This window comes from Trichosurus vulpecula, chromosome 4 (assembly GCF_011100635.1).
Source record: "Trichosurus vulpecula isolate mTriVul1 chromosome 4, mTriVul1.pri, whole genome shotgun sequence".
NCBI classification, from domain to species: domain Eukaryota; kingdom Metazoa; phylum Chordata; class Mammalia; order Diprotodontia; family Phalangeridae; genus Trichosurus; species Trichosurus vulpecula.
In genome coordinates this window covers 117,816,089-117,843,703 of record NC_050576.1, presented here as the reverse complement: position 1 = coordinate 117,843,703, position 27,615 = coordinate 117,816,089, and the positions used below count along the sequence as shown (strand labels likewise).

General features: G+C 38.0%; 2 protein-coding genes across 2 annotated transcripts in view; one reads left to right on the top strand and one right to left on the bottom strand.

The window, feature by feature from the left end:
• The window catches only part of PTPN14 (protein tyrosine phosphatase non-receptor type 14), a 138,017-nt gene extending 110,834 nt beyond the window's left edge, over window positions 1–27,183 (top strand). Inside the window, exons 15-18 of the mRNA XM_036753293.1 lie at window positions 9,982–10,110; window positions 13,603–13,837; window positions 19,774–19,940; window positions 26,975–27,183. Of these exons, the coding sequence (XP_036609188.1) occupies window positions 9,982–10,110; window positions 13,603–13,837; window positions 19,774–19,940; window positions 26,975–27,103 (660 nt within the window). The 3' untranslated portion in view covers window positions 27,104–27,183. The remainder of the gene's footprint in view (window positions 1–9,981; window positions 10,111–13,602; window positions 13,838–19,773; window positions 19,941–26,974) is intronic.
• LOC118845919 (mitochondrial import receptor subunit TOM20 homolog) lies at window positions 5,680–6,117 on the bottom strand. Its single transcript, XM_036754026.1, has one exon. It carries the CDS (start codon window positions 6,115–6,117, stop codon window positions 5,680–5,682), a length of 438 nt encoding a protein of 145 aa, XP_036609921.1.
• Window positions 27,184–27,615: the final 432 nt, after the last annotated feature.

Genomic DNA, 27,615 nt, shown 5'->3' with positions numbered 1-27,615 from the left:
TTTAAAATGCGTTGTGTTCTAAAAGTTTCTTCATATATAAATCTCTTGTTTCCTGGTGGGGTGGAGGCAGAAAAGGCTGTAGAGATCAATGAAGATCAAAATGAGTTGGGGATTTCTTACATGGTTATTGGAAGCTGAGGTGCAGTGGTGTTTCATTCTGGTGGTGAAGCTCTTGCTGGCTGTGCTAGTCCCTAGTCTTTTGTGGCACTTGATGCTGCTGGCCTTGGTAAGTGGATTCCTGTACAAAACCCAGCAGCCAGGCTATCAGACGTCTGCCAGACCTTCACACTGCTCTCCTGTTTCTAGGTGTTCCAAATCATATTGGTCCTGGGACCCTGGTGATCTTCCTAGGGCAGAGGATCTTAACCTTTTTTTTATACATGACATGGACCCTTCTGCCAGTCTGGTGAAGCCTATGGAATCCTCAGAATAGTGTTTTCAAAAAAATTAATAATTGAAGGAAATAATACATTTCAGTTAGAAGTTAGTGAAAATAAAGATGTAATTCTTTTCCTTATTCAAGTTCACGGATCCCCTGAAATTTGTCCATGGATCCTGATCTAGGAGATAGGCTGTGCAGTGCCTGTCCCAGGATAGGGTGTTTCAGCAACAGGAGGAAGAAGACAAGGAGCCTGTGGTCAAGGAAGAGGAGTCAGGATGGTCAGAGGATGATCTGGGCCAAGCTCTCTTGAGTAGCTGCTGGTATGAACTATCTTAGAAGTAATTTTCCTAATTAGCCAGTACCTCATTTATGGACTGAATTTGACTCCTTCCTGTACCTGCTGGTGCAACTTTTACTTGCACATTATATACTGTCCCATGGGGAAGACCATTGTTTTGCTGGTCATATAAATGTTCCGTGGCCTTTGCCTCCTGTTCGTCTTGCTAGGCATTTTGGAAGAGGATGGCTACAGCTTGCCTGGTCCCAGTGACTTCAGGCTGAGTTGAAGCAAATGCACAGACAGCTGTGTCTAACCCAAAAGCAAATGGAGGTTATATTATGACAGGGCTTCTCCTCAAGACAGAGCTGTGACTTCCAGAGACCTTGCTGGATTAGTTGTAATTGAGTCTTCTCCCAGGTTGAGGGAGAAGTGAGAAATTTGAAATCCATAGGATGATGGGCTCAGTGATAATTCTACCCTCCAAAAAAAAAGCTTTATATTTTAGTAATTTTTGTGTGTTTATGTGTATGTTTGCATATCAACCATGGGGTGTATGGGGTGTTAAGGGAGGATTAACAACTCTGGTGTGAGGGCTTGCTGAGCCCTTTTTGGGGCTGCTGCTTATCTATCTTTGGTCTCCAAATAGTCACCAAATTCTCACCTATGACTTCAAGAAGCTGGAGCATGTGCAGCAGCCACACCCCAGTAAAACCATCTAAGTAGGTTGTGGGTAACCAAATGACAGGCCTCAAACCCATTGGTGAGTTGGGGGCATGTCTACCCCAAGCATGTGAAGACTTCCCCCTGGCAGAATGGGCAGATGAGAACAGTTTGTTACAAAAGTCATAAAAGCAGCTGAAGCAGGTTCTGTGGAGCACTTAGAGCTTGGTCAGATATTGAAAACACCAAGATCATCCACTGTATCCCAAGCCATCTCCATTCATCTTGATTTTTTTTCTCCAAATCCTTTAATATTTTACTTTTTAACAGCTTGAGGCACAAACAACATTAAAAAAATTCATCTTTTATAAGATCGAAAGTTCTGTATAGTGCTTGCTTATGTAATAAGCCAACATTCTTGAAATTTCGGTAACATTTTTTATATTCTGAGCAACCCCTTGCCCACAGGTTGAATTAATAATGTAACAAAAGCAGGCATGATGGTGGTAAAAAACATTATACTCCATTTGGGTAATTGCTAAAATCATCTGATAGACTAAGTCTGTTACTTTCAGGTAAACATGTGACTAAAATGTTTCTGATGCTTTACACCAAGTATGAAGTTATGAAACAAATCAAAAACATTTGTCCACCTCTGAAAGCTCATGATTTTCCATTTCCAAAGGTTTTATGCAAGTGTATGTTCTACACGATTTGTTCTTTTCTTAAAGGGTTGGTGGGGGATACGGAAGGGGCACATTTAATTCACTTGAACACAATAGGTTTTGACATTACCAAAATGGACTGGGATTTCATAAAAGGCAAAATTCTTTAGAAAGAGCACATGAACTAGCCCTACAGGTAGACATCTAAAAAAATTCAGAACACCATCCTCCACCTTCAAGATCAATTACTTTTCACGAAAAATATTTAGCCTTCTGATGCCACATGTAACTAGCATTAAAATTTGTACTTGCCCCCCAAAATATAATTATAATTTGCTAAAAAAAGTCACTTTTCATTCTTTCAATGAACAGTAAGCAAGAAATAAGGAAAATATTCCTGTATCAGTTCACCAAAAAGTTTCTCACAACAGGGGCCCAATTTAACTTAAGTACCTTTTGGAATCAGAAGTAACAAGTACAAATGATGATTTTTACTGAGCATTGATGTCACAAGTACATGGATAATCCTTTACTTTCCTGTATCCAAGTTTATCCCATTCTTGCCTTCTTCCTTTCACTTATGGGTGTTTGGATGGTTTGTAACATAGGGTTGGTTTTTTGGTCCAGATCTCTGATTTCATCAGTGTAGGGAACTCCTGCTACAGAAACTCCACCACTATAGAGCAGCAATTTTTTAAAATTAGATCTTTTATTTTTAATTTACAACACTCAATTCTACATGATCTTGAGTTTCAAATTCTCTTCCCGTCCCTCCCCTCCGCCCTCCCTCCGAAAACGGCATGCAGTATGATGCTGAGTGAGAGGAGCAGAACCAGGAGAATGTTGTGCACAGCCACAGATATATTGATTCTGTGATGACTAACTTTGGTGGACTTGGCTCTCCTCAGCTCAAGGACGGCTCCAGGGGACTCATGATGGAGAGAGCTGGCTGCGTCCAGATAGAGAACTGTGGAGTCTGGGTGCAGACTGGGGCAAGCTATTTGCTTTCTTTGTTTTTTTTTTTTCTCTTCTTTTTTGGTTTTGTTTCTTCTCTCTCATGATTCATTCCATTCGTCATGGTTCTTCTTTGCAACTTGACTGTTGTGGAGATAAGTTTAGTGCGAAGGTTTATGTAGATCAGCAATTTTTCTGTGACTTAGAATTTCTCCAAGATTTTTCTTCTTTCCCTTCAATGTTTAAGTGGTCTGTTCCACTCTATGATACTTCTGTGATGCCTCATTTCTTCCAAAGAAGCTTACATTTTGCTATTTCCTTGTCTTAGGTCTCAGTAGTAACCCTCTTCCCCTAATTATCTGCAGCCTATTTACACCACTTCTTTAACATGCTCAGATCAGCAAGCTGGAGTAGCTCCACAAAAGCCTTATTCCCCTTGGCAGAATGGCCTCCCCTTCTCCACTGTTTTTAGTCACCAAATAATCATTTTCAGGTTCTTGTTTCTTAAGATTATAAAGCTAGAGGAGATTACAGAACAAGATTTCAATGCCACTGAAGTGAACATGTGGTTGTTTTAAAGAAAACCTTTATAAACAGGTCATAGCAAATTATTGGGGCCACTCTATAGTTTAGAAAGACCTCAGAGAACATTCAGTCTAGAATATCCCAATATGTACCAGATGCGCGGCTTTAGTTTTCAAACTGGTTTGCCGATAGAAAAAGAGCTTGATCAGCCCAATCCCTCTCTGAAAAAGCCTTTATCTGTGATGTCAAACACTGGTGTTTCAGTGTTCAAGAAAGTACACAAAGGTGTAAAGGAGGAGAAATGAATGAAGACCGTGGAGAAAAGTGCAAGGAAGTAAGGGGTAAAATTAAACTTACTCTGAAATGACACAGTATCAGGGTTGGAAGAGACTTTACCTTAGAAATCATCTAATCCAACAAATACCTGAAAAAGCATTCCAAAAAGGTCATACAATCTCCAATTCAAAGACCTCCAGTGATGGGGAATTCACAAACTCCTGAGATAACCCACTATTCTACTTTTGGATAGCCAGGTGTCAGAAAATTTTTCTTCACTACTGATTTTTAAACAAAAAAGAAAAACTCGTCGGGGTAATAGTAATAGGCCAAGGAAACCATTTTGGAACATGTAATTAATATTTGTGACTGGCAAAGACAAACATGTATAAAAATACACCATAACTAAGTGGCTTTCTTGATGAGGAAGATAATCATAGAGCTGAAAAAAAAAACCAGATTATTTAATACAAATCTCTCATTTTACAGTGGCTCTGTGATAAAGGAGTCTGTCCTATATCATTTACAGCTGTTAGCAGCAGAACAGAACTAGAACACACATTTCTTGACGGTTACTAGTTCTCTTTCCAATAACTCTGATTCGCAAGATAAATATCCAGGACTTGTAAGCTTGTTTAAAATAAAATAATTTTCAAAGATTTTTTTGGTTGTTAATAGCTGTTGTTCTATACACCCAAAATATCTCCTAAATATATCCATGATTATCTTTATGAGTAGGAAATACTTCACATCTAGTGACTTTCACAGCTTGTTAGCTTTGGTAAATTAAAAAAAAACTTATCAGTTTTCTATTATACTACAAAATTTACTAGATAAACCAAGTCCACTCACTAGCTCTTTAACATGGAGTGCAGAATTCTTTTTATTGCCATAACTTTTATTTTTAAAAAACGAGCACTGGCTGTTTTTAACATGTAGTAGTATCATGTCATACGTATCTTACAACTGCATATTTTAGTAACAAATGAAATTAGTGATATTTAGATAATTCATGGTGTATTTATAAAATGAAAATTTTTTTTATCAAAATACACTTCTCACTAAGATAAATAAATAAAATCCAAGCAAACCTACCTGCACAAAGTTAGAATCAACTTTGGTAGATTTCGGTGTGATACATAGTCCATAATTAGCATGTTTGCCCTTCCCACCTCTGTTTTAGCAATTTGGCTAGCAGCTGCTGTGGGGGCGTAAAACCAACAACAACCAGCTCACAGAACGCTGCAAGCCCAGGTTCTTTTGATCTGCTTTACTAAGGAAAGCAACGTTAAAGGGTTAACAATCTCAATTTAATCCAGCATACAAACATCATTTACTTAGTTCAGGGGAAAAAGCTAGCACCCTGAACTTCAGAGCACATACAAACAAATTACAAACATCAACAGACAGACCTTGTCTGATTCAAATCCCAATTCTTAGTTACCAGAGTTTAACAAAGTCCCAACATCCGGTTTACTAGTTGGAGGGCTCTTAGCTACAGCTGTCCAGAGTCTCCACATCTGTGTGCCACCAAGGGTGAGAGCCTTAAGCAAAATGGCTCTGTCTTCCCTTTTTATTCAGTTTCAGACATCGTCAGATGTCATCTGAGCGACCAGAACTTAGGCTCCTTCAATTGGCTCTGGTGTTAGTACCTCCCTTCACTGGCCCCACCTGGAGCCCCACCTTAGTTACCAATTCACACCCACATAGGCTTAGCACCTAATAGGGGTTTGGGCCTGGGGCTTAGCACCTAGTAAGGCTCAATCAAAGACACTTAATTAATCATTTTAAAACAGTAAGAAAGTCCCAACCTAACTGATACTACAACCCTTCCCTCCCCCCCCCCCCCCCCCCCCCCCCGCCGGCCGCTGCTCATCTTCTGGGCTAAGAATTATTTTAAAATTTTTTATTAAGATTTTATTATGTTGACGTGTTTGTCATTCCACATCATCTTCGGCCAAGCTTTGTACACTCACAATTCTCAGGCTAATTGTTGGCAGCTTAGTCAGAAACATCTGGAACACTGGTGATGGAAGATTTTGCTGTAAAACTTGCAACAACTGCTGTGGCTGCCCATACCCAGCGGTGGCATTTGTCAAGTGGTCAACACCCTTTTCATATTCATCTTGGGCTAGTAATTCCTCACCAAACTGTATTTCTTTAGGAAAGAACTTCTGAACAGCATCTCTGTCTTTAAGGTCAGGTAACTTGGAAAGCCCAGCTCTCTCTTTAGCAAGCTTCTGTTTCTTTCTTTGCTCTCCGAGCCTATTCTTGAAGTTGGGGTAGCTCTGTTTCTTGCCATTGAAGTAAATACAGTAGCTGATGAAAAGGGCCCCGCACATGCTGGTGGTGATCGTGCCACCGTGGCCCACCATGTTTCCAGGTGCTGCTCACAGTGGAGGTAGCAGCAGCAGCACCCTTGTCTTGACTTTTGTCTTGCCACTGCACTCTGATGATTCTGAAAGACAGAGTGAGGCTGGTGACTGTGCAACCCTGTGTCACTTAAATCCAATTAACATGCAAGTCAAGATAGCATCCCGTGATGTCATTGGTCCTCTTTGAAAACAAGGACAAACAACAACAGCAACAAACAGCATATCAACCTTGCAATAGAAAATAAAATGACTTCTCGGTCTTCTTCCCAAACTCTGGTTTAGGTGAGATTAGTCAGCCAGTCATCTCATTAGCTATAGAGAGTTTACTCTTTGTGAAGTGCACACAGATCCTTACGACACTGTTCTCACAGATTTTGAATTATTGAAGACCTGTAATTAGTAGTTTTTCTTGTATATGGGTGACCCAGTTATGAGCAATCTTTTTGTGTTAAATCCTGAGAAAGAGGATTTAAGACTCTACCCTGAGTCAGAATTTGTAGTTAAACAGTGTATGTATCACATGTATACATACCCACATGCATACACACTTTCTCTATAAATCAAGCTAATTTTTAAAACCAGTTAGGATATTTTATACATTTTATCTTTTCTCTCCTTGCTCATTTCTGCCATTTTCTTTTCTCAGTGGAAGTGATGGGAATTCTTGTACATGCTTTTAACGACAGTGTGAAAAAGCTGTGTATATGTTTACAAGCATTGAATAAACCATAGTCCCCAAAAGTTTTTTGAGTGTATATTCCTCGTGCTCTAAGATTCTTAATCTTTGACCCTAACCTCTAGCAATATTGACACAATCTTTTTAACTTCCATTAAGTATTAAAGTACCTTCCAGAATCAGTTGCAATCACTTTCTTTTTGTAGTAGAAAGAATGTGCTATGATTAGATATAGAGTTTTTGTGTCTGAAGTCAACTACCACCATTTTCTTTGTACTCATGTGCATTATCAGAAGAATCCTGGTAGGCAGAACAGCCAAACCACTGTTCATTTTATTTATGATGAGGAGAGAGCAGGGGGGAAGGGAGAGAGAGAGGGAGAAGGAGGGAGGGAGGGGAGGGAGGGAGACGGAGAGATGGGGAGAGAGAGAGAGAGAGAGAGGGAGGGAAGGAGGGAGGGAGGGAGGGAGGGAGAAAATAAAATTAGTATCTTAGCCTTGATTTATAGTTTCAAATTGATGCTTCAAATCGTAGTTTTAAAATAGAATAGTAGATCAATGGATAATCTGCTGAAAGTTATATGTAGCAATATTTTTGATATCTCATACTCTTGATAGAATGTCACCCACCATCTTCCATTATTTTCCCACCTTTGGAAAGTAACTGTACTGCTTAAACTGTGGCCAGAGAGGCTTATTACCAGAAAAGCATTCCCTACGCCAACCGATTTCCGAGAGGCTCATTCATCATTTATAGCCATAGTGCGCATGGCATGTATATAACAGTTCCACAGAGCATGCAAAAACATGTAGTCATGGTTTTGGAATCAAGTTTTGTGTCTTGTCAGTATTCCCTCCCTGGGTTCCCAGGGGCGGCTAATAGAGGCCAAACAGATGTTCTTTTGCTTAGAAGGTAGTCATATTTGTGAAATCTACCTTAGTAAATTGTACTGTCTGTATGTGTATGTATTTAATTCAGATTTTAATAAACTGTCATTGCATGAGAATGTGGTAAAATGCTTTAGGCAGCATCCTCTTAGAATATTTAAAGGTCGCATGTAACGTGCCAGAAAGGCTAATGTTGAGAAGCACACTTCCACAGATAAGCGTAACTTTTAAAAGTACATGAATTTTATTTCCCACAAATAATAGGAAAATGCAGTTAACAACTTTGACTCAAACATTCCTATAAATGAGAGGACAGTTGATAAGGTTTTCCCTAGTTAGAATCATGTTAATGTGTTATTTCATGGGACATGAAAAATGGAATGAAAAATCAATGCCAAACTCATGCACAAAGTTCATTGCTTTCATGATCATTTAAGGATCAGCATTAGTTGATGAGCTTGAATGAACTGGTCTGTGGATTTTCAAGTCAGTTTTGTGGCTCAGGGCACAGAGACTCCCTTCAAAGCATCTATTTGCCCCTCCTAGCATAGCCTTAAGCGCTTTGGCCAGTCCTTTTGTTTGTGACTGTTTTCATCTGATATTTATAACTCTGTAGTGAACAGTGGCCATGAGCTAAATGTTAGTATCCTTTCAAGATCACTTCCAGCTGCATAGGGGTGATTTGTCTTAGTCCAAGATCACAAGCTCGTCTCTTCTCATTTCGAAGGGCATATGAGGTTGGGCCTGTGGGATTGTGATGAATCAGAGTTGTTGTAGAGTATGATGGAATAAAGGTCTATGTGAATTTACAATATGTCTGCCCAGTGCTGGCTTACAGAGCAGCAGTTTTCACTTCCATAACAGGGAGAAATGCTCCCTAAAACAATTTTTTTAAATGTCAACTGTCTTTAATTGTTATGCTTCTAAAAAAATAAAAGATTTTTAAAGTGTAATATTTTGTTCAGTATTTAGAGAAACAAAAATTGTTTTTGTTTGAGACTAGAAGTTCATCAGAACAAGTTGAAACAACACAATCATTTTTATATATTCTCAGCTCTTTATAAATTATCCAAATCTGCATTTACAGTCAGGAAAATGAAAGTATTGGTGGGGATCAGCAGTCTTGAGTTTATAGCTTACCAACTTTGTGACTATGGAAAGAGATGGGTTTTTCCATTCTGCCCCTAAGTTAATTACTCCTTGGTAATTAACCAATATAGGAAAATGCATTAACTCTTTCTGGCAGTCATATTTCACTGTAATGAATTACTTTCCCCATGCATTTTGATTTTTTGGGTGCATAGCTGCATTCTACACAAATGTATGTGTGTGTTGCAATAACGCTGTTTGTGAAGCTTCAGCTTTTGGCTTGCGGTCTAGGTAAGAAAGCATTATCGATTATGTCCTTTCTTTTATTGGCCAATTGTCAAGGCAAAAGTTCTTCATTTTAAACGAAATTGTCTTTTATTGCTAGGTATAAAATGAGAGCGTGATTTATAGATTTGTGAATTTTTCTTCTCTCATTTTACTGGAATTTCCTCATACTAGAATCTGATTTTTTGTCGTAGAATATATGTATGTGAGTGTGCAGGCATGTATATTATTAGAATGGTAGGATTGAATAAGTGATTTCAATTTTCCTCCTCCAATTTTCTTGAGTTTACATATCTGCAAAAGTCTTATATCCCTCATTAGATTGGAAACTCCTTGAGGGTAGGGGCCTCCCCCCAACCTCCCATTTGGTATCCTCAGTGCTTACCACGCTACCTTTCACTTGGTAGATGCTTAATAAATATCTATTGAGTGGAATTGAATTAGCAGCAGAAACATCTAATTTATCTAATCACATGAGATGTGCCATAGTGCATTTCACTTTTATTTTCAAGGATTATCATAAAATATATTCAAATAAACATTTAACGTGGCCAGAGCAGAGGATCTTTATGCTATAAGCATCTGAGTTAACCTGTATTAGAGTGTTGGGCTTGGAGTCAGGAAGACCTGAGTTCAGATCCAGCCTGAAATATTTACTAGCTGTATGTCCCCCAGGGCAGATCATTTAACCGGTTTGCCTCAGTTTCCTCAACTCTAAAATGGGGATAATGGCACCTTCCCTTTCCTTTTCATTCCTCTTCCCCTCTCCCTTTGCCCCTCTCCCTTCCCCTTGTTCTCATTCCTCTTCCCTTCCCTTCCTTCACCTTATCTTGTGGCTTAGTTTTGAAATTTTTGTTAACATATTTTTAAGATGGGGAAAGAAGTTTGCATGGGATTAGTATTGATGATGTTCTCTCTGATTTTTAGGTAGCTGTTGCTGGAGAACAATGGCATTACATAGCAACTCAAGGTCCTCTGCCCCATACCTGCCATGACTTCTGGCAGATGGTATGGGAGCAAGGGGTGAATGTGATTGCCATGGTCACAGCAGAAGAGGTATGTGGAACGATGGCAAATTTTTCCATGAGTTCAGGTGACAATGCAATATGGTTGTTTTTGGAAACTCCCTCCTCCCTCACCTCTTCCCTATAGAGCCCCTTTGGATCATAGGATCAGAGACATAGGGTTGAAAGGGGCTTTATTTATCCATTATCTAGTCCAAAGCCCTCATTTTAGATATGAGGGAGATGAGCCCCTAGGAGGTGAAATCACTTGCCCAAGTTTGCACAAGTAATAAGTGACAGAACCTGGGTTTTGGACCCAAGTTCCATGGCTCCAAATTCAGCCGTTTTTCAACCTAACCATCCTGCCTTCTTGGCATCCATTTATTTTTCTCATCTTTTCCATGTAGGCTTTGTTATTGTTGTTGTTTTACTCCTAGAAATAATTTACTCTTGTAGCTTCTCCATCTCTGTCATCCCATTTTAAACTACTGCTTAGATTCCTGTGAACCAAAGAGCAAAAATAACAAACTTCAGTTCAGCTGGATGACTTTTTGTTTGCCAAACAAAGCAACAATTTTTCCATTGGAATCTGAGAACCTTGGGCTGCGCTTGGTTAAATTGACATATATCCCAACCCTGGGCAAGGCCAGCTCCACATACCATCATTCTTATCAGCTGAAAAGAGACCAGAAGCTGTTGTTCCTGTCTCTATTCTTTGGGGAGAGAAGAGATTCTTTTTCTTCTCCTGCCAAGCCAAACAGAGTTATTCTATTGTAATTGGAGAATAACACCACTGGCCGATCAGGCAGCCAACTTTGTGCTTTGCTCTTCAACGTGAGGAAGACGAAGGTTTCTTCTCTTGTCACCTGCACCAATTTTCTACCATCTCTTTCCTTGCCTTTCCTCTTTATCACCTAAGGTTTTACAGAAGTCCTACTAATTGTAAAATGGTGTCATTTTCCTTTTCTGCCCCTTCTAATGTTGATAATAATAATAATATTAATAACACACACTTAAGGTCTCTTTTCTGACTGTTGTAAAAAGGTGAGAAGAAAATGGAATTAAAAGAGACTTTTATTCTGATTACTAGCCATTCAAAGTGGGTACTTTGCAGATCAATTTGTAAGATCATCGTAGTAGAAGACACCTAAAGCAATGTCCAAACCTAGTTCCGAGTCTTGAGTCAAGCCTTGTTCTATGACCATTCTGGAGGGAATGATTTGCCCTTCTTTTAAAAATTTCAAGATCTTAGCACCTCATTAGATTCATAAACCTGGACCTTAGAAATCATCTAAACCAACTTCCTCATTTTATAGAAGAGGAAGCTGATGCCTAGATAGATGAAGTGATTTGTCTAACAAAAAGTGGCAAGACAGACACTGGAACTGAGGTTTCCCAATACCCACTTCAGATCTCTTTTTGCTAAAGCATGCTGCCCAAATACTTATAATCAGCAAGTATTACTTAATGTCTAACCAAAATCACTCAGGCTAAAACTTAAACTCACTCCTTTTTTTAATACAAGCAACAGCTGAAATCAAGGGAGCATCTTACCACTCCCCTTCCTTTTTTTCTCCTTTAATTTTTAAATAGGCTCTTCTTCAAGTAGGCCTGTGGTGTCCAAACTTTTCCACCGTGGGATGATCTTTTGATTTCCGAAGATTCTTAGTCACCAGAGTGTGGGCTGGGTGTGGAAGTATACTTAACAATAAATGAGCTGGGGATTGGACAGTGTGTGTGGGAAGGTTGATGGTAAGATTATGGCCATGAGATTTCCTCTGTGCTGGAAATCCTGTCAAAGAGGATGTATGGTAGACACTGCTGACCTTGAAGACCAACTGGATAGTGATATTTTTCTAGATGGATAAACCATAGGTTAGATTCACAATATGGATGTATCTCACTTTATGGAATAAAGAGCCTGAGAAGTTCTGTATCAATTGCATTTTAATAAAATCCAGTCCTGTTTCACCTTTTGCAGGGAATGGTATTCTTCATTTAAAGGACTCCTGCTGAGAATCTTGTAAAACCAAGAATCTTTTTGTAAAACAAATACCATTACCTTTCTGAAATATCTAACAGATAAATTTTGAATTTTTTAATTGAAGCAGACATATACATCTCTGTAATTTGCTTTTTCCTTGGGTGTAGGTTGCTGAGAATGTGATTTTGTATTTTGGCTGGAATAAGTGTCTAAATCAGATACTATTTGCAAGAGGCAATGGGTCTCTGGCTGTCTTCCCAATATTCTCACTGCTCCCCTCATTCTCCTTCTATGGATGAGACTAGAGATGAAGAAGTTCCATATTTTCAGAATGACTTTAAACCAGAATATGCATATATTATACTTTTTTGTTTCTTAGACCATTTTGGGAGTCTGGTGAAGGCAATGGCTTATTGTTTTTAAATGCATAAAACACATAGGATAATGAAGGAAACTAATCATATTGAAATATGATTATTAAAATGTAAGAAAAGAATTAAGTTCATGGGGTTAAGAACCCATGGGGCAATGAAGAGAATAATGGATTTGGAGTCAGTGGAATCAAGCTTAAACTCTGGTTCACTTATTACTTGTACTACCTTGGGCAAGGTTGCTTAACCTCTCTGAGTTTCTGCATCCTCATCTGTAAAATTAGATGTTTCGATTAGATAACCTCTAAAGTCCTTTTTAGCTATGATTCTAAGATCTTTTTAACCCATGATTAATTCATTTTTCCCCTATATTCCAGTATTTTCTGTCTTTTACAAAATTTGATTTTTCTACAGATTTGATTTTTTCCCCATTTGTCCAGGTGTTTCCATTTAGATGTTAATTTGTAAGCAGTGCTGTTTTACTGACCAAACTGGTGAAATGATTTTATAGTTTTTTGAGGTATTATGTTGCTACTGAACATTCAGGATGGGAAAGTACCTAGGGTGGGATGATAAGATATTTCTGAGCTTTGGGGTTGTGTTCTTCATGAGGAAATTTATGGAAGAGCATTGAGGACAAGCAGATTGTTCCCGAGTTTTAGTATGAGGAAGATACTTAATATTCTATCTCATGGAAAGTAATGAAAAAGTCTAAAAAAAATTCCAATGTTATACTTGCTTGTGTAATGATTGTTAAAATTATCTAAATCTTACAGAGAATTCATAGTCTGCTAGACCCTGTACCAGGTTGCTTTTTTTCACAGAGAAGCCATTCTTCTCTTTGGAGCATTTGATTGGTCATCAGGTTCTTCCCCCAAGGGGAAGAAGACCATGTCAACCACCTTTTCCCCCTCATATAGCACTTTGCTTTGTGACTCAAAAATGCATTTATAATGTAATACAGCCTGTTATAATGATCTGCTTTTAAGTCATACTTCTCAGGGGTTGTAAGCTCCATGAGAGCAGGCACTCTTTGAAATTTATATTGTACCTTCCCCTTCCCAGCATAGTACTATATACACCGTATATGTTTAATGTTTTTTGAATTGAATTGAACCCATTTTCATTTTTGCTTTTTGTGTATGTGTGTGTGTATGTGTGTATGTGTGTGTATGTGTGTGTGGTTTAGGAAAGCGGAAGAACCAAGAGCCATCGGTACTGGCCCAAACTGGGCTCTAAGCACAGCTCAGCCACCTATGGCAAGTTCAAAGTGACCACAAAGTTCCGAACTGATTCTGGTTGCTATGCTACCACAGGTTTGAAGGTCAAGCATCTTTTGTCTGGGCAGGAGAGGACAGTGTGGCACTTGCAATATACTGACTGGCCAGATCATGGTTGTCCAGAGGATGTCCAAGGCTTTTTATGTAAGTTCTGTGTTTTCATGAATGCAGTTCCTGAATTGCTTTACCATTTGAAGATAAGCCACACCAGAAAGAGATTTCTCATTGAAGTGCTAAAGAGTTATTACCTATGTTGTGTTCTTGGTAATATTTTGTTTAAGTGAAAACTAATTTTTAGTTTCATGAACTATATAGTTTCTTCTCTCAGGTTAATCTTCCTCCCTTCAGTTCCTATGCTCTCAATCACGGACACCATAGGTATAAACCCTTTCTAGCTGTTTCTTTGCTCTAAGTTTCTATCCTCTTTTAGTTGTTCCCCTTCCACTGTGACATTTGGATTCCTCCTTTCATTGGTATTAAACTCCCTTTTATCATGTAGCTCTTCCCCCCACACCAGCTTTGACCAACCCTATTTTCTCCTTGGTCTGGTTCACACCTTCCTAGGAAGCCTTGTGTCTCCCCACCACTCCTGGTGCTAGCTTTAGCAGGGACACCCAATCAGCTTTAGCACTACTGCAGCTAAGGGACTCCCTAACTTTTGTTTCCTCGGTATCAGCAACTTCAGGTATGTGCCACCATGCTTGGCCATCTCATCTTCTTATGTTCCTCCTAACTGCTTACATTAACTGAACACCTTATTTTTCTTAAAGGATTCTACCCCTTTAATAACTCTCTTAAATACTGGTCACTTCTTTCTCCTCCTCCAGCTTCACGGGGCTTATAGGAGGAATCTATGTCCTCCTTGCTTCTCATGGGCACTTCCATTTGACTGTTCTGCCAACATAGGTTCATAAGCTTTGAATTTCATACTATCTAATGATACTGCCATCCTTCTGATCTTTGCTGTTCTCGTTTCCTAACACCCAGGGTACCCTTCCATCTCTCTCAATGACTTTCTTGTGAGCTTATGATAGAGAACACAATTCAGTACATGAAGGGATTCGCCACAGATGCTCATAAGCACTATTTTCCAACTCTAGGGAGAGAAAAGAGAACCTGGGCTTGAATGTCAGGAGGAGAGAGGTTTTAATTCAACAGAAGAAAAAAAAAACTTCCTAAGAGTGAGAGAGAATAGAAAATTGATCATTTGTTCTTTATGGTTGAGGCTTTCACTTACCTAAAGTACCAGAGGATCTGGAGAGCGCCTTTGAGATTATTTAGTTTCACCTTTTTGTTTTACGGATGAGGAAATCTACGTCAAGATAACTGATTCGCCCAAAGTCACACAGATTGTAAGTTGCAGAGCTGAGATTCAAACCCAGGTGCTCTGATTTCAAATTAATTGCTCTTTCCACTGCTTTATGGTGTGTGTGTGGGAGTGATTAAATTATTTTGGGAGGCCCTTCTCAGACTAGGATTCATGAAAGTTTTATGAAGGGACGGTTGTAGAATCAGTTTCTCTAAGTTTTTACATGAATAATAAACTACAGTTTTGGTAGGAGTAATTTAGATGTTGCTCTGCCTAGAAACAAAAGGGAAGAAACAGTTCATTTCTTTTTTTAAGTTTTATTTTTTTCGCCTTGAACTTAAATACCAAAAAAGAACATTTTTATACATACAATGGAACGCAAAAAGTTCTCTGTGAGACTCTGAATCTCCATTTCTCATCACTTGTTTTTAAAAAAAGTTATGTATGTATGTATGCATGTGTATATTCGTGTGTGTGTATGATAACTTCTATATATTACCTTCACAGCTGTTTTTCTTGCTTGTGCTTCCTTCTGCACTTCCTTCCATTTTCTTTGCATTTGAAAAAAAATTTCAATGGCCTTTTAACTTTTTGGCATGCTAACCATTTCTTCCCTCCCCCATTGAAAATTGAGAAAAAGAAAGAAAGAAAAGACTTTTATAACAATTAAGCATAGCTAAGCAAAATGAATTCACACAGTGTTCAGATCCAAAAATGTATGTCTCTTCTGTCTATCATCTTTCTGTCAGGAGGTGCTTCATCATAGGTCTCTTGAAATATGGTTGATCATTGCATTGATCACAGCCCCCATCTTTGCAGGAATTGTTCTCCTGGTTCTGCTCACTTCACTCTGTGTTAGTTCAGTCTACTCAGGATCACCCAAAATGATCTTCATAATTTCTTACAAAACAGTATTTCATTACATGCATACATACCACAATTTATTCAGTCATTTTCCAGTTGTGTAAGAAGCAGCCTAAGATATTCTCTGAGATTCTAATTTTCTTTATTCTTTTTTTCCCCCTTTTGCTCCCCCACCTTCAGGATCAGGAAGATTTATTTGACTTACAGCTATCCTTTCCTGTAAGGAGCTATCATCCTCCTTAATGCTGTGTGACATCCCTATTTCCCCCAATCCTTGCTTGTTTCCTTGTTGAATTTGATGTATTCCTACACCAGGGGTGCGTGTGTGTGTGTGTGTGTGTGTGTGTGGTATTTACCTTCCTTTGTCTTTTTCAGATAAGTGAGGCTCATCTGATGCCTGCATTCCTCATTCCTTGATCAATATTTGTATGTCTTTCTTTTCATGCACTTGGGTTATGAGAACTAGCAGATTCCACCCCTTTCTTCTCTTCTACACTTTGTTGTTGTTCCGTCATTTCAAACATGCCTGGCTCTTCATGACCCCGTTTGGGGTTTTCTTGGCAAAGATACTAGAGTGGTTTGCCATTTCCTTCTCCACCTTATATTCAGATGAGGAAACTGAGGCAACCAAGGCTTAGTGACTTGCTCATGGTCACACAGCTAGTAATTGTCTGAGGCCAGATTTGAACTCAGGAAGATGAGTCTTCCTGACTCCAGCACCCAATCCACTGTGCCACCTAGCTGTCCTCTTTTCTATATTAGTGTTGTCCTTTTAGCTTTGTAACAAGCTTCCTTCTGTTTCCCTTCTCCTAACCATGAGAACAGAACCCATCTACTCCAGGACTCTTGTTTTTCTTATTTAATTCCCTAAAAACCCTTTAAAGGCATTGAGATTCTGAAAGAATACTTGTTTACTCTACCTCTATGAGAAGGTGAGAATTACTTCACCATACATCTCCTGCCATCTGTTCAAATATATTTGCTTTTCTAGGTTTCTCTGGACTTTTGTGTTTGCATTTTAAAAGTTCCTATTCAGATATGGTATTTCCATCATAACTGCTTGGAAATTCTTTATTCCATTAAAGGTCTACTTTTTTCCACATAGGGCTTATAGTTTTATGTTATTCTTCATTATAGGCTTTTATCTTTGACCTTTTGAAGTATTATATTATAAGATTTTCTCTTGTTTTTAGTTACAGCTGCCAAAGTGATCCCGATTACAGTGCCTAAGTACTTGAATTGCTTCTCTCTGTATCCAAGGATTTTTTTTTCCTTCCATAGGAGAACTCTATATATTTTCTGTGACATTCCTGGGATTTGTTCTTTTGGGGTTCCCTTTAGGAGGTGACTGGTAGATTCTGTTTTCACTTTGTCTCTCCATTTCAAAAAGATCTGGAAAGTTTTCAAAAATCAATGATTTTCTTAAAATATAGTGTCCAGGTCTTTGTGGTTTTCAGGGAATCCAATAATTTTAAAATTATTTCTCATAGTCCAGTTTTCAAAATCAGTGATTTTTAAAAATCAAGTAACTTGTATTTTCTTCCTGTTTTTTTTTTAAATCTTTTGATTCTGTTCTAATATTTCTTGCTGCCTCATAGAAGCCTTATCTCTATTTGGTCAATTCTAGTTTTTAGAGAGTTGATTACTTGAGTATGATTTGTTCCCCTTCTTTTATAAGCTATTCTCTTTCCATTTCTTTCCTCCAGAGCTTTTATTTGTTTTTTATTTCATGCTTATCTCTTGCTTTAGTTCTGATAAGTAGTCATGTAATCCTCATGAATATTCCTTTATTCATAGTAGAGTCCAGGCCAAAGTTGGCCTGCCACACTCTGCCCTGGGGTACAACCTGTTGTTTAAAAAAAATCCATCCTTTGTAGAGAGATTCTTTTAGGCTTAGGGTTCAGGTCCTGAAATTGAGCTCTCAGTGTCCTACTACACTCCACCCCTCCCTCTCTCCCCCTCCCCTCACTTCCTTTCTTTGGTTTCTTCACAAATTAAACCTCTACTGGGGAAAAAAAAAGGGCATGCCTAAAACCAGTCAGCTTGGTAGCTGACTAGAGCTCAAGGAAATGTTTTATCCTACAAGTTAATTGAAAAGACATTAAGCTTTCTCCTATTTAATCTAATTGAATAGGCCAGTTTGAAATGGTGAAAAAAATGTGGATTAGAGAATATTATCAAAGAATATGTTTTGTTAATTTTACATATGTGGGTAATTCAGTAAGTAGGGCTTAACAAATCTTAAATTCTCTAATGCACATTTTAGCTATGCATTCTTTTAGATTGTCTAAGGTTTATCCTTTTAAGCTAGATCATCAGCAAGCAAAGTACCTAGATAGTATTATCTTAGTCTCCAAAGAAATTCCTTCATTAAATCACTCTATGATATTATATCCATACTTCTTAAAGACAGCTAACTGATGTATCATCTTTTTGAATGGGACTTTGAACTCTTATAAAATTGTTGAGGCCTGTCTGTCAAATCTCATTTCTCTTGTTCGAGAACTCATATGATATATTTCCCTGAGATTTTATATTTCTAGAATAAATATTGTCTCTATAGGCAAACTTACATTGTTTTCTTTTGTCATATTTTGAATACTATGTAACCTACTGTGTCTCCTTTTTTTAACCTCTGCTACTGGGAAACTTAGAGCCAGACTCAGTCCCTAATGGTAGTAATTAGCTTATCTCAAATGCCTGGTAATGCTATTCATGTGTTCCTCTTAAATGGTGTATCCTGTTGGTTTAATTCTTAATAATTCTGTCTTGCACTGTTTAAAATTTTATAAACCACATCAAATCTTGCTGGAAGTAGATGTTTTTTTGAAAAAAATAAGTGTTTTTAGGTTTCAATACAGGCTCTTGACTAGATAAGAATCATGGATTATTTTAGCTTGCAATATCTTCAGTAAATATTTTAAAATGCTTAGAACTCTTCACTAGATTAATGATTTTTCCTTTGACTTTGTTTTAAATTTTGTGATATGGATGAAATGATTCACTGAGAAGTAGAAAACACTTTAATCCCTGCAAAATCTCAATTAAGATTGGCTTTTACCATATTTATTAAAGTGAGGCTTCTGGATAACACATGATTTTCAGATATTTATTCCCTCCTTGTTCTCTGTGACACATTTCGTTACTGACTGGGCCCCTGTATCTTTGTGATATTGGTCTTTCCATCTTAGTAGTAGTAAGCATGGGTATCAGGCCAGACACCAGACAGAACACTACATGGCTGTTCTACCAGGCAGAAGATGGAAAGGGATACAATTTGATGGGGGAATGGGGGAGGGAGGAACATGACACATGTCTCTAGATGGGAAGCTAATCTTAAGTCATTTAATTTAATGTCCCTGTCATAACAGAATGAAAACCACAGTGAACACTGGGTCCAGAAAAAGTCTATTTAATCTCCATTTTAGAACCAAAAAATGAAGTCAAGTCTCAATTGACATTCAGGCTCATTCTACAAGGGAAGGGAAGAAAGGGGCAGATGGATGCTCTCTTTCCCCAGAAATTGGCTTTGACAGGCAAGAGTTTCAAGGGGACCTTGCTGTTGTTCTGATCCCAGTCTGTTAATAGCAGGAATTGCTGTAAGTAATGTCTAGAATCATCTGCTTATGGGACTTGGGGATTTGCAGAAGGGAAAAACCAGAATTTAATTTTTTAAAAAGAACTATTTAATTTAAAGGACCAAACTCTCCCATGGACTAATTGACTCCCAGCTGGTACTTTCTGGATCCAAGATTGCACAGTGGGTACTGGCCAAATAATTAGTGTCTTGTAAGAACTGTAAATTATTGTCACTTAAAAGGGAAAAAAAATGACTCCATGAATTTTTTCAACATTTATATGAAACCATGTAGGATTTCTGCAACATGATTTGCATTTTGTCTTACAGCATATTTGGAGGAGATACAGTCAGTGCGTCGCCATACCAACAGCATGTTGGATAATACTACCAAGAATTGCAACCCTCCGATTGTAGTTCACTGCAGTGCTGGTGTGGGGAGGACAGGGGTAGTCATTCTCACTGAACTGATGATATGCTGCTTGGAGCACAATGAAGTAAGTTGGTTTGTATTCCATGTGACTGTCTTATCTTAGAGAAATAAGTCTACATGATAGAAAAATGGCATTTTGTCAAGGAAAAAAATAACGTATACAAATTAGTTTGCAAATGACAATGTTTCACTCCCCTTCTTTTTGATCTATTCTTCCCCAAATTCTTATTTCCAGTTTTCCAAACCAAGGTTTCCTGATGAAGTGAGTTTACTAATCTGGGTTAAATTTTCTAGTTTGTCAAATGGGGAGGTTGAACTAGAATGGGGGTCTTTAACCGTTTTTGTGGTCATAAAGACAGAGCGGATAGAATGTTAGATTTGGAGTCAAGAAGACCTGTGTTCACATAGAACCTGAGCAAGGTTAGCACTCTGTGCCTTGATTTCCTCATCTTTAAAATGATGATAATAATAGCATCTACCTTGCAGGGTTGTTGAGATCACATGAGATAATATTTGCAAAACACTGTGCAAGTCTTAAAGCATTACAGAAATACTGATCATTATATTACTTCTGTTTTTATTATTATGGATCCCTTTGGCAGTCTACTGAAACCTATGGACCTCCTTAGAATAATGTTGTATTTAAAATTATTTTTTGCTTTTTTTCCTATTCTTTTTAAAATTAATTTATTTATATTTAGTTTTCAACATTCACTTCCATATATTTGAGTTCTAAATTTTCTTTCCCTCCCTCCCCCTCCCCTTCCCAAGACTACGTGCAATCTGATTTAGGCTCTACATATACAGAGTAACGCTTTTAAATATATGAAATAAAATGCATCACATTACAAGGGAAGCCAATTATACTGACAAAAAGTTTTCCTTATCTGTAAAATTCTGATAATACCACCTACCCTACCTACTGACAAAGATTCTTGTGAAAATCAGATAAGCTAAAATCTATGGAAACCCTATTTAAAGTGTCAAGCACACAGATGCAAGGGGTGATAGAAAGAGAAATGAAAATTTGGAGCCAGACATTTTAAAATTCTCTTCTTATTTTGCATCTGCTTTAAGAAACTTACACTGTTTTTCAGACACTCTGGTTTTATTGTGGGATGTTTTCATAATGAGTTATATTTATTGTATACTTTTGAAGTATTTTCTCCCACACTAATTCTGACTTTTCCAGATATTGGCTCATAAAAAAAAAATAGAAACCTTGGACGAGCCTTATTCATTAACCCAAATCCCACACATCAAAATCCTGGTCATAATGGAGATGCCTTATGAGCATGTGTTTTCTTTTTCTGGTAGTAAATTCTTTTTTTAAAAGAGGTAAATTTGTTGTATTGTTGAATCAGCTGTTAATTTGCTTTATGATAGCCCATCCCAAGATGTGACTTCCTCTCTACTTGTTGGAATCGTTTGCTGTTCTGAATCTTCAGTTCACTTAGGGTATCTGTCACTCCATTACTGCTGTGGGATAGAGGGACTGCACACAAAGAATTCATACTTCCTACACTCACTGAGTTTTCTATCTAGCTTAGATAAGACCAGCAAAATTTAAAGTATAAATGGTTATAATAGAACCTTCCTAGAAACAAAGTAGGTCTCCATCGATTGAGGAATAGCTTAACAAATTGCAGTACGTGAATATAAATATTACTATGCTGCAAGAAATAGTAAATGTGATGAATACATTTGATGTTCAGTCATGTCTGACTCTTTGGGACCTTGTTTTCAGATTTGCTTGGCAAAGATATTGGAGTGGTTTGCTATTTCTTTCTCTAGCTCATTTTACAGATGAGGAATTGAGGCAGACAAGGTTAAATGACTTACCAAGGGTCACACAGCTAGTGAGTATCTGAGGCTGGGTTTGAACTCATGAAGATGAGTCCAAGCCCAGTGCTCTATGCACTACACCACCTCGTTGCCCTTGATGAATACATAGAAGCATGGAAAGACTTAAAAGGATACAAAATGAAGTACTCAGAGTCAGGAAAACCGTATACATAGTGACTACAATTATGTAAGTGCAAAGAACAACGATCACAAAATAATTGAAAATGAATGATGCGGAATTACAAGGAACAAAGTTTGACCTAACAGAAGAGCCATGAGAAGACAAGACATCTCCCTGCTAGTCTTTTACGCAGGTGGCAGTTGGTGGTCGATACTTTGTGGCTGTAAAAGTTCTAGTACAACGTTGAACTTAAGCAATTCAGAAAATTGATATAATAGAAGGAAATTTTGTTTTACATGGGAAAGCATAATGCACAGTCTTTATCAGAATCAGGATATAATTACCTTGTGAAGGCTATAGTTTGAAATTCAAATTGAATAATATCTTATGAAAGATGTTTATAGTGAAACCTGGAAATTTAGACACTTCTGTTAAATATTATGCACTATTCAAAGGCATATAAATACCTTGTCTGTGAATGATTAGCTACAAAATGTTGTGTAATATAAATGGGAAATGGGTAAAGGAAGTTCCATCCATCTCTTACTGTGAAAAGGCATTCTTAAAAAGAGAGGGGGTTGGACCCTCTCAAGTGGCATGGGGGACTAGCTAACTGAACAAAAATTTTATCACCTCCTTCCATTTTTCTCCCCACATTAGAATTCTTTCTTGACTCTCTTCTTCTCTGTTCGCTGTCACCCACATAGTGTCTTTGATGGAGGAAAAAAAGGGGGCCACCCAAATCCAAATACAGCTGTTATTGGTTAGGTAAAATAAATGAAATCGCTCTATATGGGGATGTTTTTTATGTCTGTAGCTCATAACGGGTGAGAAAGTACAGGATAATCCACAGGAGAAAGAAAGGCATATTTAGATGCCCCTCCTTTTTCCTGCTTTGTTGTATCCCTTTCATCTCCGCATTTCTACACCTCCCTCTATCCCTCTATTTTGTTCAACTTGAGGAGCAGTGTTTAGTCGGCTTTTCCTGACATGAAAGGTTGTTCTGTTCTGGGCTCTTTGGAGAGCCATCAAAGCCTGAGCCATGATGATGTGATGACACAAGGGCTCATTGATCTCCAGATGTCATTGGCCCAGTAGAATGCAAACAATGAGTGTCAAAGCCAGGACAGGACTGAATGATGGGCTTGGCTACTAGGGCCTGGCTTTGACTCATTTTTGTGTGCTTGGCTCATCCAAGCTCTCCCTAGTGCGGCTGAGCATAACTTAATTCCTAAGCACCTCGTTGTGTGCCAGAACATTCTTTGGTGGAACTTAGCAAAGCCAAAGAGAACTTCTGTCTTCTTTGATAGCCAAAGGTGATGTGATGACTCATTATTTTTTTCTGTTCTTTATTTTGCCCTACAAAAAGCACAGATAGAGACAGGTTCTCATCTGTTCCTTTCTCCATCATAATTGGTTAAGAAAGTATCTTAATTTTGTTATGGTTCAGTGGTCAGGGAGTTCAGTGGTCAGGCATGCCTAATTGAATTCAGGCTCCATTATTTTTTGAAACAAATCTTATCAATGTCATTGTTTTCATATGGTTTAAATTTCTCTCATAACAAAGAATTTTTGTAAAAGAAAAAGTAGAGAAAAAAATCAACAAAAGTGATGAATGCATTGAAAAAATCTGGGTATGAATACAGTTTCATACCTGTGGACTTCCTACCTCTGCAAAGGAATGGAGGAGGTATCTTCTCATATTTATTCTTTGGGGTAAGACCCCATTCTTTTGCCAAAAAAAAATTGTTATTATTTTCTATTTCTTCCTGACCTTCCCTTTTTCCTCTCCCCTTTCCAAAAGACCCACCTTGGACCTTAACAGGTTGAAGTACAGCCCTGTGGCTCTGTGTTAGAAAATTGGATTCTCTTGTGTCCAAACAGATTTCAGAGCATACTCAGGACAACCTCTACCATATAGGAAGCCTTTAGTACCGTTTGATTAAACTCCTCAGCATTCTAACTAGTGTATCACTTAGAATTTGTTCTTCCAGTGTTAGGAAGATGCTTTTTCACTCAGGGAACTCAGTTTTCTTTTCACGTTTGTCTTACCATAAAAGGGATGATTAGAACCACTGAACCAAAGGCTTCTCTATGAGGCTCTGACAGATTCGAGTGGTTGCAACAGCATGTAGCACATGGATCACTGGATTGGGAGACAAGATTCCGCCCGAGATTCAAATCCTGCCTCTTCCACTTATTTTTGGCATGGGTTTGGGCAAGGCAAATCCTTTCTTGGGGCTTCTCTTTCCTTTTCTCTAAATTCAGGGTTATTGGACCATATGAAACCAGAGGTCGGTTCTAGCTCTAATTCTATGATCCTGGGAATAACTCTTGACTGTTCTCTATAATCTTGTTTTCTCATGCTTTCACTTATCTAAATGCTGCCAGTAACATTTTAGTGCTCAATCTACTTCCACCCCCCCACCCCAGGAAATGGCTGTTCTGTAGTTTACAAGACATTCTATTGACTGAAGAAATTCAACTGCCTCCTCTGTCCAGATAGACTAGATTTTGGCACATGGCAGATATCTTGAACTTAATGTTTTTGTATTTTTTTTACCCTATGTTGGGAGGGAAGGCAGGAGGAATCATTAGCAAGACTGAGCAAATGCCAACTGCCTTAGTTGATCCTTTTAGTAAACCTGTCCCTTGGAGCTGGGGGTAGTCACGGAGCGATCCCATGGAGATCTTCCTGAGGAAGTTGTGTTATTATCTGGTCAAAGAATTAGAGCTACTATAATCATCTATGTCCTGAGCTAGTGACTTAAATTATAGACCTGCAGAATGACAGACAGAGCTGAAATTGATTTTAAAGAGCGTCTTTTTAAAAAATCTGAAGATTTGCAAATGGGGAAACTGAGGAAGGACCCTTGAGAAGGTAAATGACTTTCCTGAGTTCACACAACTATTAAGTTTCAGAGCCCAGACTCTAGTCTGCTTTTCTGCTACACTCCATCCTTCAGCATCCTTTGGCAGAATCTGATAAATTTTTGCTGATTAAATTTCTATCTCTTTTATTGCTTTCTGGAAAAAGTCCCTTAATTGAGTCTTTAGGGTTCCTTGTCTTCATGGTACTAGATACTATGGAACAGAGAACAAGTTGACAGAAACAAAAAGATCCCCAACCTCAAGGAACTTACTGCCTGACCTTTGAGTTTTGAATATGGCAGAAGCTCAGGGCCTCTCTCCCATTAGTGAGGTCTTCCTGAAACCTCCATTTTGGGGAAGGGCCCCCAGAGTACCAGCCATCCATAATTCTTTCCCATCCCCCCAAATGGATGCCTTCCCATCTTCAGCTCCACTTTGATGTGTTGTCTTCCTTAATTAGTATGCACTCTCACTAAGAACAGGGAATAACTTTCTTTTTTCTTGTACCTGCATTCCCAGTACTTCACATGGTACCTGACACAGAGTAAGAGCTTAATAAATGCTTGTTGACTTGACTTGTCTTGTGTGCAAATCCTTTTCCCCCTTCTCTTTAGTTCCTAAGGACTAAATTTTTAAGTCTTTAGTGTGCAGTGTTTAGTTGGGCGTAGGAAACACTTTGTGTTGACTTTCTGTTTATTTTGTATCTCTTTACTTTGGTTTACGCTCTTTTCCACCAATAGAATATAAGATCCCTAAGTACAAGAACTATATTTTGTTCTGTTCTGTTTTTTGTTTTAGTTTGTTTCACTAGGGCCGGGCATATAGTAGATACTTAATAGATCTTGTTGAATGCATTAATGTGTGTGTATAGGAGAGAAATAGAAAGAATTTCATTGTAGGTGTGGCTGGTGTTTTTCCAGGGATATTTTTTATGATTTTTTGTGCTTTAAATGCTGTTAAATGAGCAAAAGCACACTATTGGAATTGTATTATTCCATTATTTGAAGCTTCCAGATTGTCTCTGCCTTTTATATGTCACTTTATGTCATAGATTGTAAGGGCACTGAAGCTTAGGACTCTGTCTCGTTAACTTAGACATACAGGTCATTATGAGGCTTTTGCATTTTTTTTCCTGAAAGTTTTTAATGAATGGAAATGGCCGTTGCTGTCTGATAAGAAATATCCCCTGACCTTACCTCCAGTCCCACAAACCACTTTGTTGTCCACCACATATTTGGATTATAATTTGTGTGATTACTTTGTGACATTGTAGTTTGAAATTTATATTGAATGATGTCTCATAAAAGATGTTTGTACCCAAACTGGAAATTCAGGCATTGTTTTCTGTTAACACTACGTGGACTGTTTATTCAAAGGCATTAAAAACACCTTGCCTATAAAAGATTAACTACAAAATGATATGTAGTCTAGATGATACTTTATTCATACTGTAATAACTTTATACTCCCAAAGTACATTTTCATATATCTCATTTGATTCTCACAATGTTCCCATGATTTAGATACGTACTATTTCACATGAGGAAACCCAGGCCCAGAGAATTTAAATGACTTGCCCAGAGTTATACTGTTGGTAATGGAAATTATAGATTTGAAACCAACCCCCTCATTTTACAGATGAAGAAATTTAGGCTGAGGAAATTTAAGTGATTTGCTCAGGGTCACATATCAAGGAATTGTCTAAGGTAGGTTTTGGATTCAGTTGTTCCCTTTCTCAGCTTTAGCTCTTTATCTACTGTGCCACCTCAATCAGTAGCAGAACAAGAATTGACTCATATCTTTTAATCTAATACTGCCATCACATAGTAGTGACTCATTGGCTGGATTATGGAAGGGAAGGGAATAAGCATTTATATAGCACCTACTATGTGCCAGGCACTATGCTAAATGCTTTACAAATATTATTTCATGTGATACGCACAACAACCGTACAAGGTAGGTGCTGTTATTGTCCTTATTTTTACAGTTGAGGAAACCAAGGCAAATAGAAATTAAGTGAATTTCCCAGGTCATGCAGCTAGTAGGTGTCTGAGGCTGGATTTGAACTCAGGTCTTCCTGATTTTGAGCTCAGTGCTTCACCTATCTGATGTGATTAGCAACCATATCAACAATTATTAATCAGGATTATCATTTTGATTTCTGGAAATATGACTATTATTTTTAGTAAATCTTACCCAGAAGAGAGAGTACTCTTGTCTTTTGCTGTTTTAAGACAATGCTTTTTTTCCTTCAATTTACAGAAGGTGGATGTACCTATGATGTTGAGACACCTGAGAGAACAGAGAATGTTCATGATCCAGACCATCGCTCAGTACAAGTTTGTCTACCAGGTCCTTATCCAATTTCTCCAAAACTCCAGACTCATCTAATTTCTCATATGATCCAATTCCTTATGGCAATGGGTCCTGCAGAACCTTGTGGAATGAAAAGGCCTCCAGACAATATCTGGTGAGCCAGTATGGTGCAGATGGCTGGCAGCAAGCACACCCCAATCTCGCCAAAGTTAGGAACTCAAGGGTTCCTCATGAGAGGAACATGAGAGATCATCATGGATTATTTTATATGAGATAATTTATTTTTTCCCTTTGGAATAACTTTTGTGAATTTCTGTAATATTTTCTTGTACCATTTATAATGACTCTGTGTTGAACCACATTTTGACTGATCTGCATTGTGACTTCTTTGTGGGGAAGATGGCCTGTTGGGTTACTTTAGGGACTGAGGCTTAAGGTAGGAAACACATCTTCTCATTTGTAGTTTTGTGATGAACTTTATAATTCATCATCAGTTATAGTTGTTCAAATATGAAGAAGGCAAAGGAATGATTCCTTCACAAAAAAGCAAGGAAAAGTCTCCCTGAAAGTAGAGAGTGATTTCATTG

Excerpts from the sequence above, each read along its gene's own strand:
- LOC118845919 (XM_036754026.1), bottom strand. The coding sequence starts at position 6,117 with ATGGTGGGCCACGGTGGCACGATCACCACCAGCATGTGCGGGGCCCTT.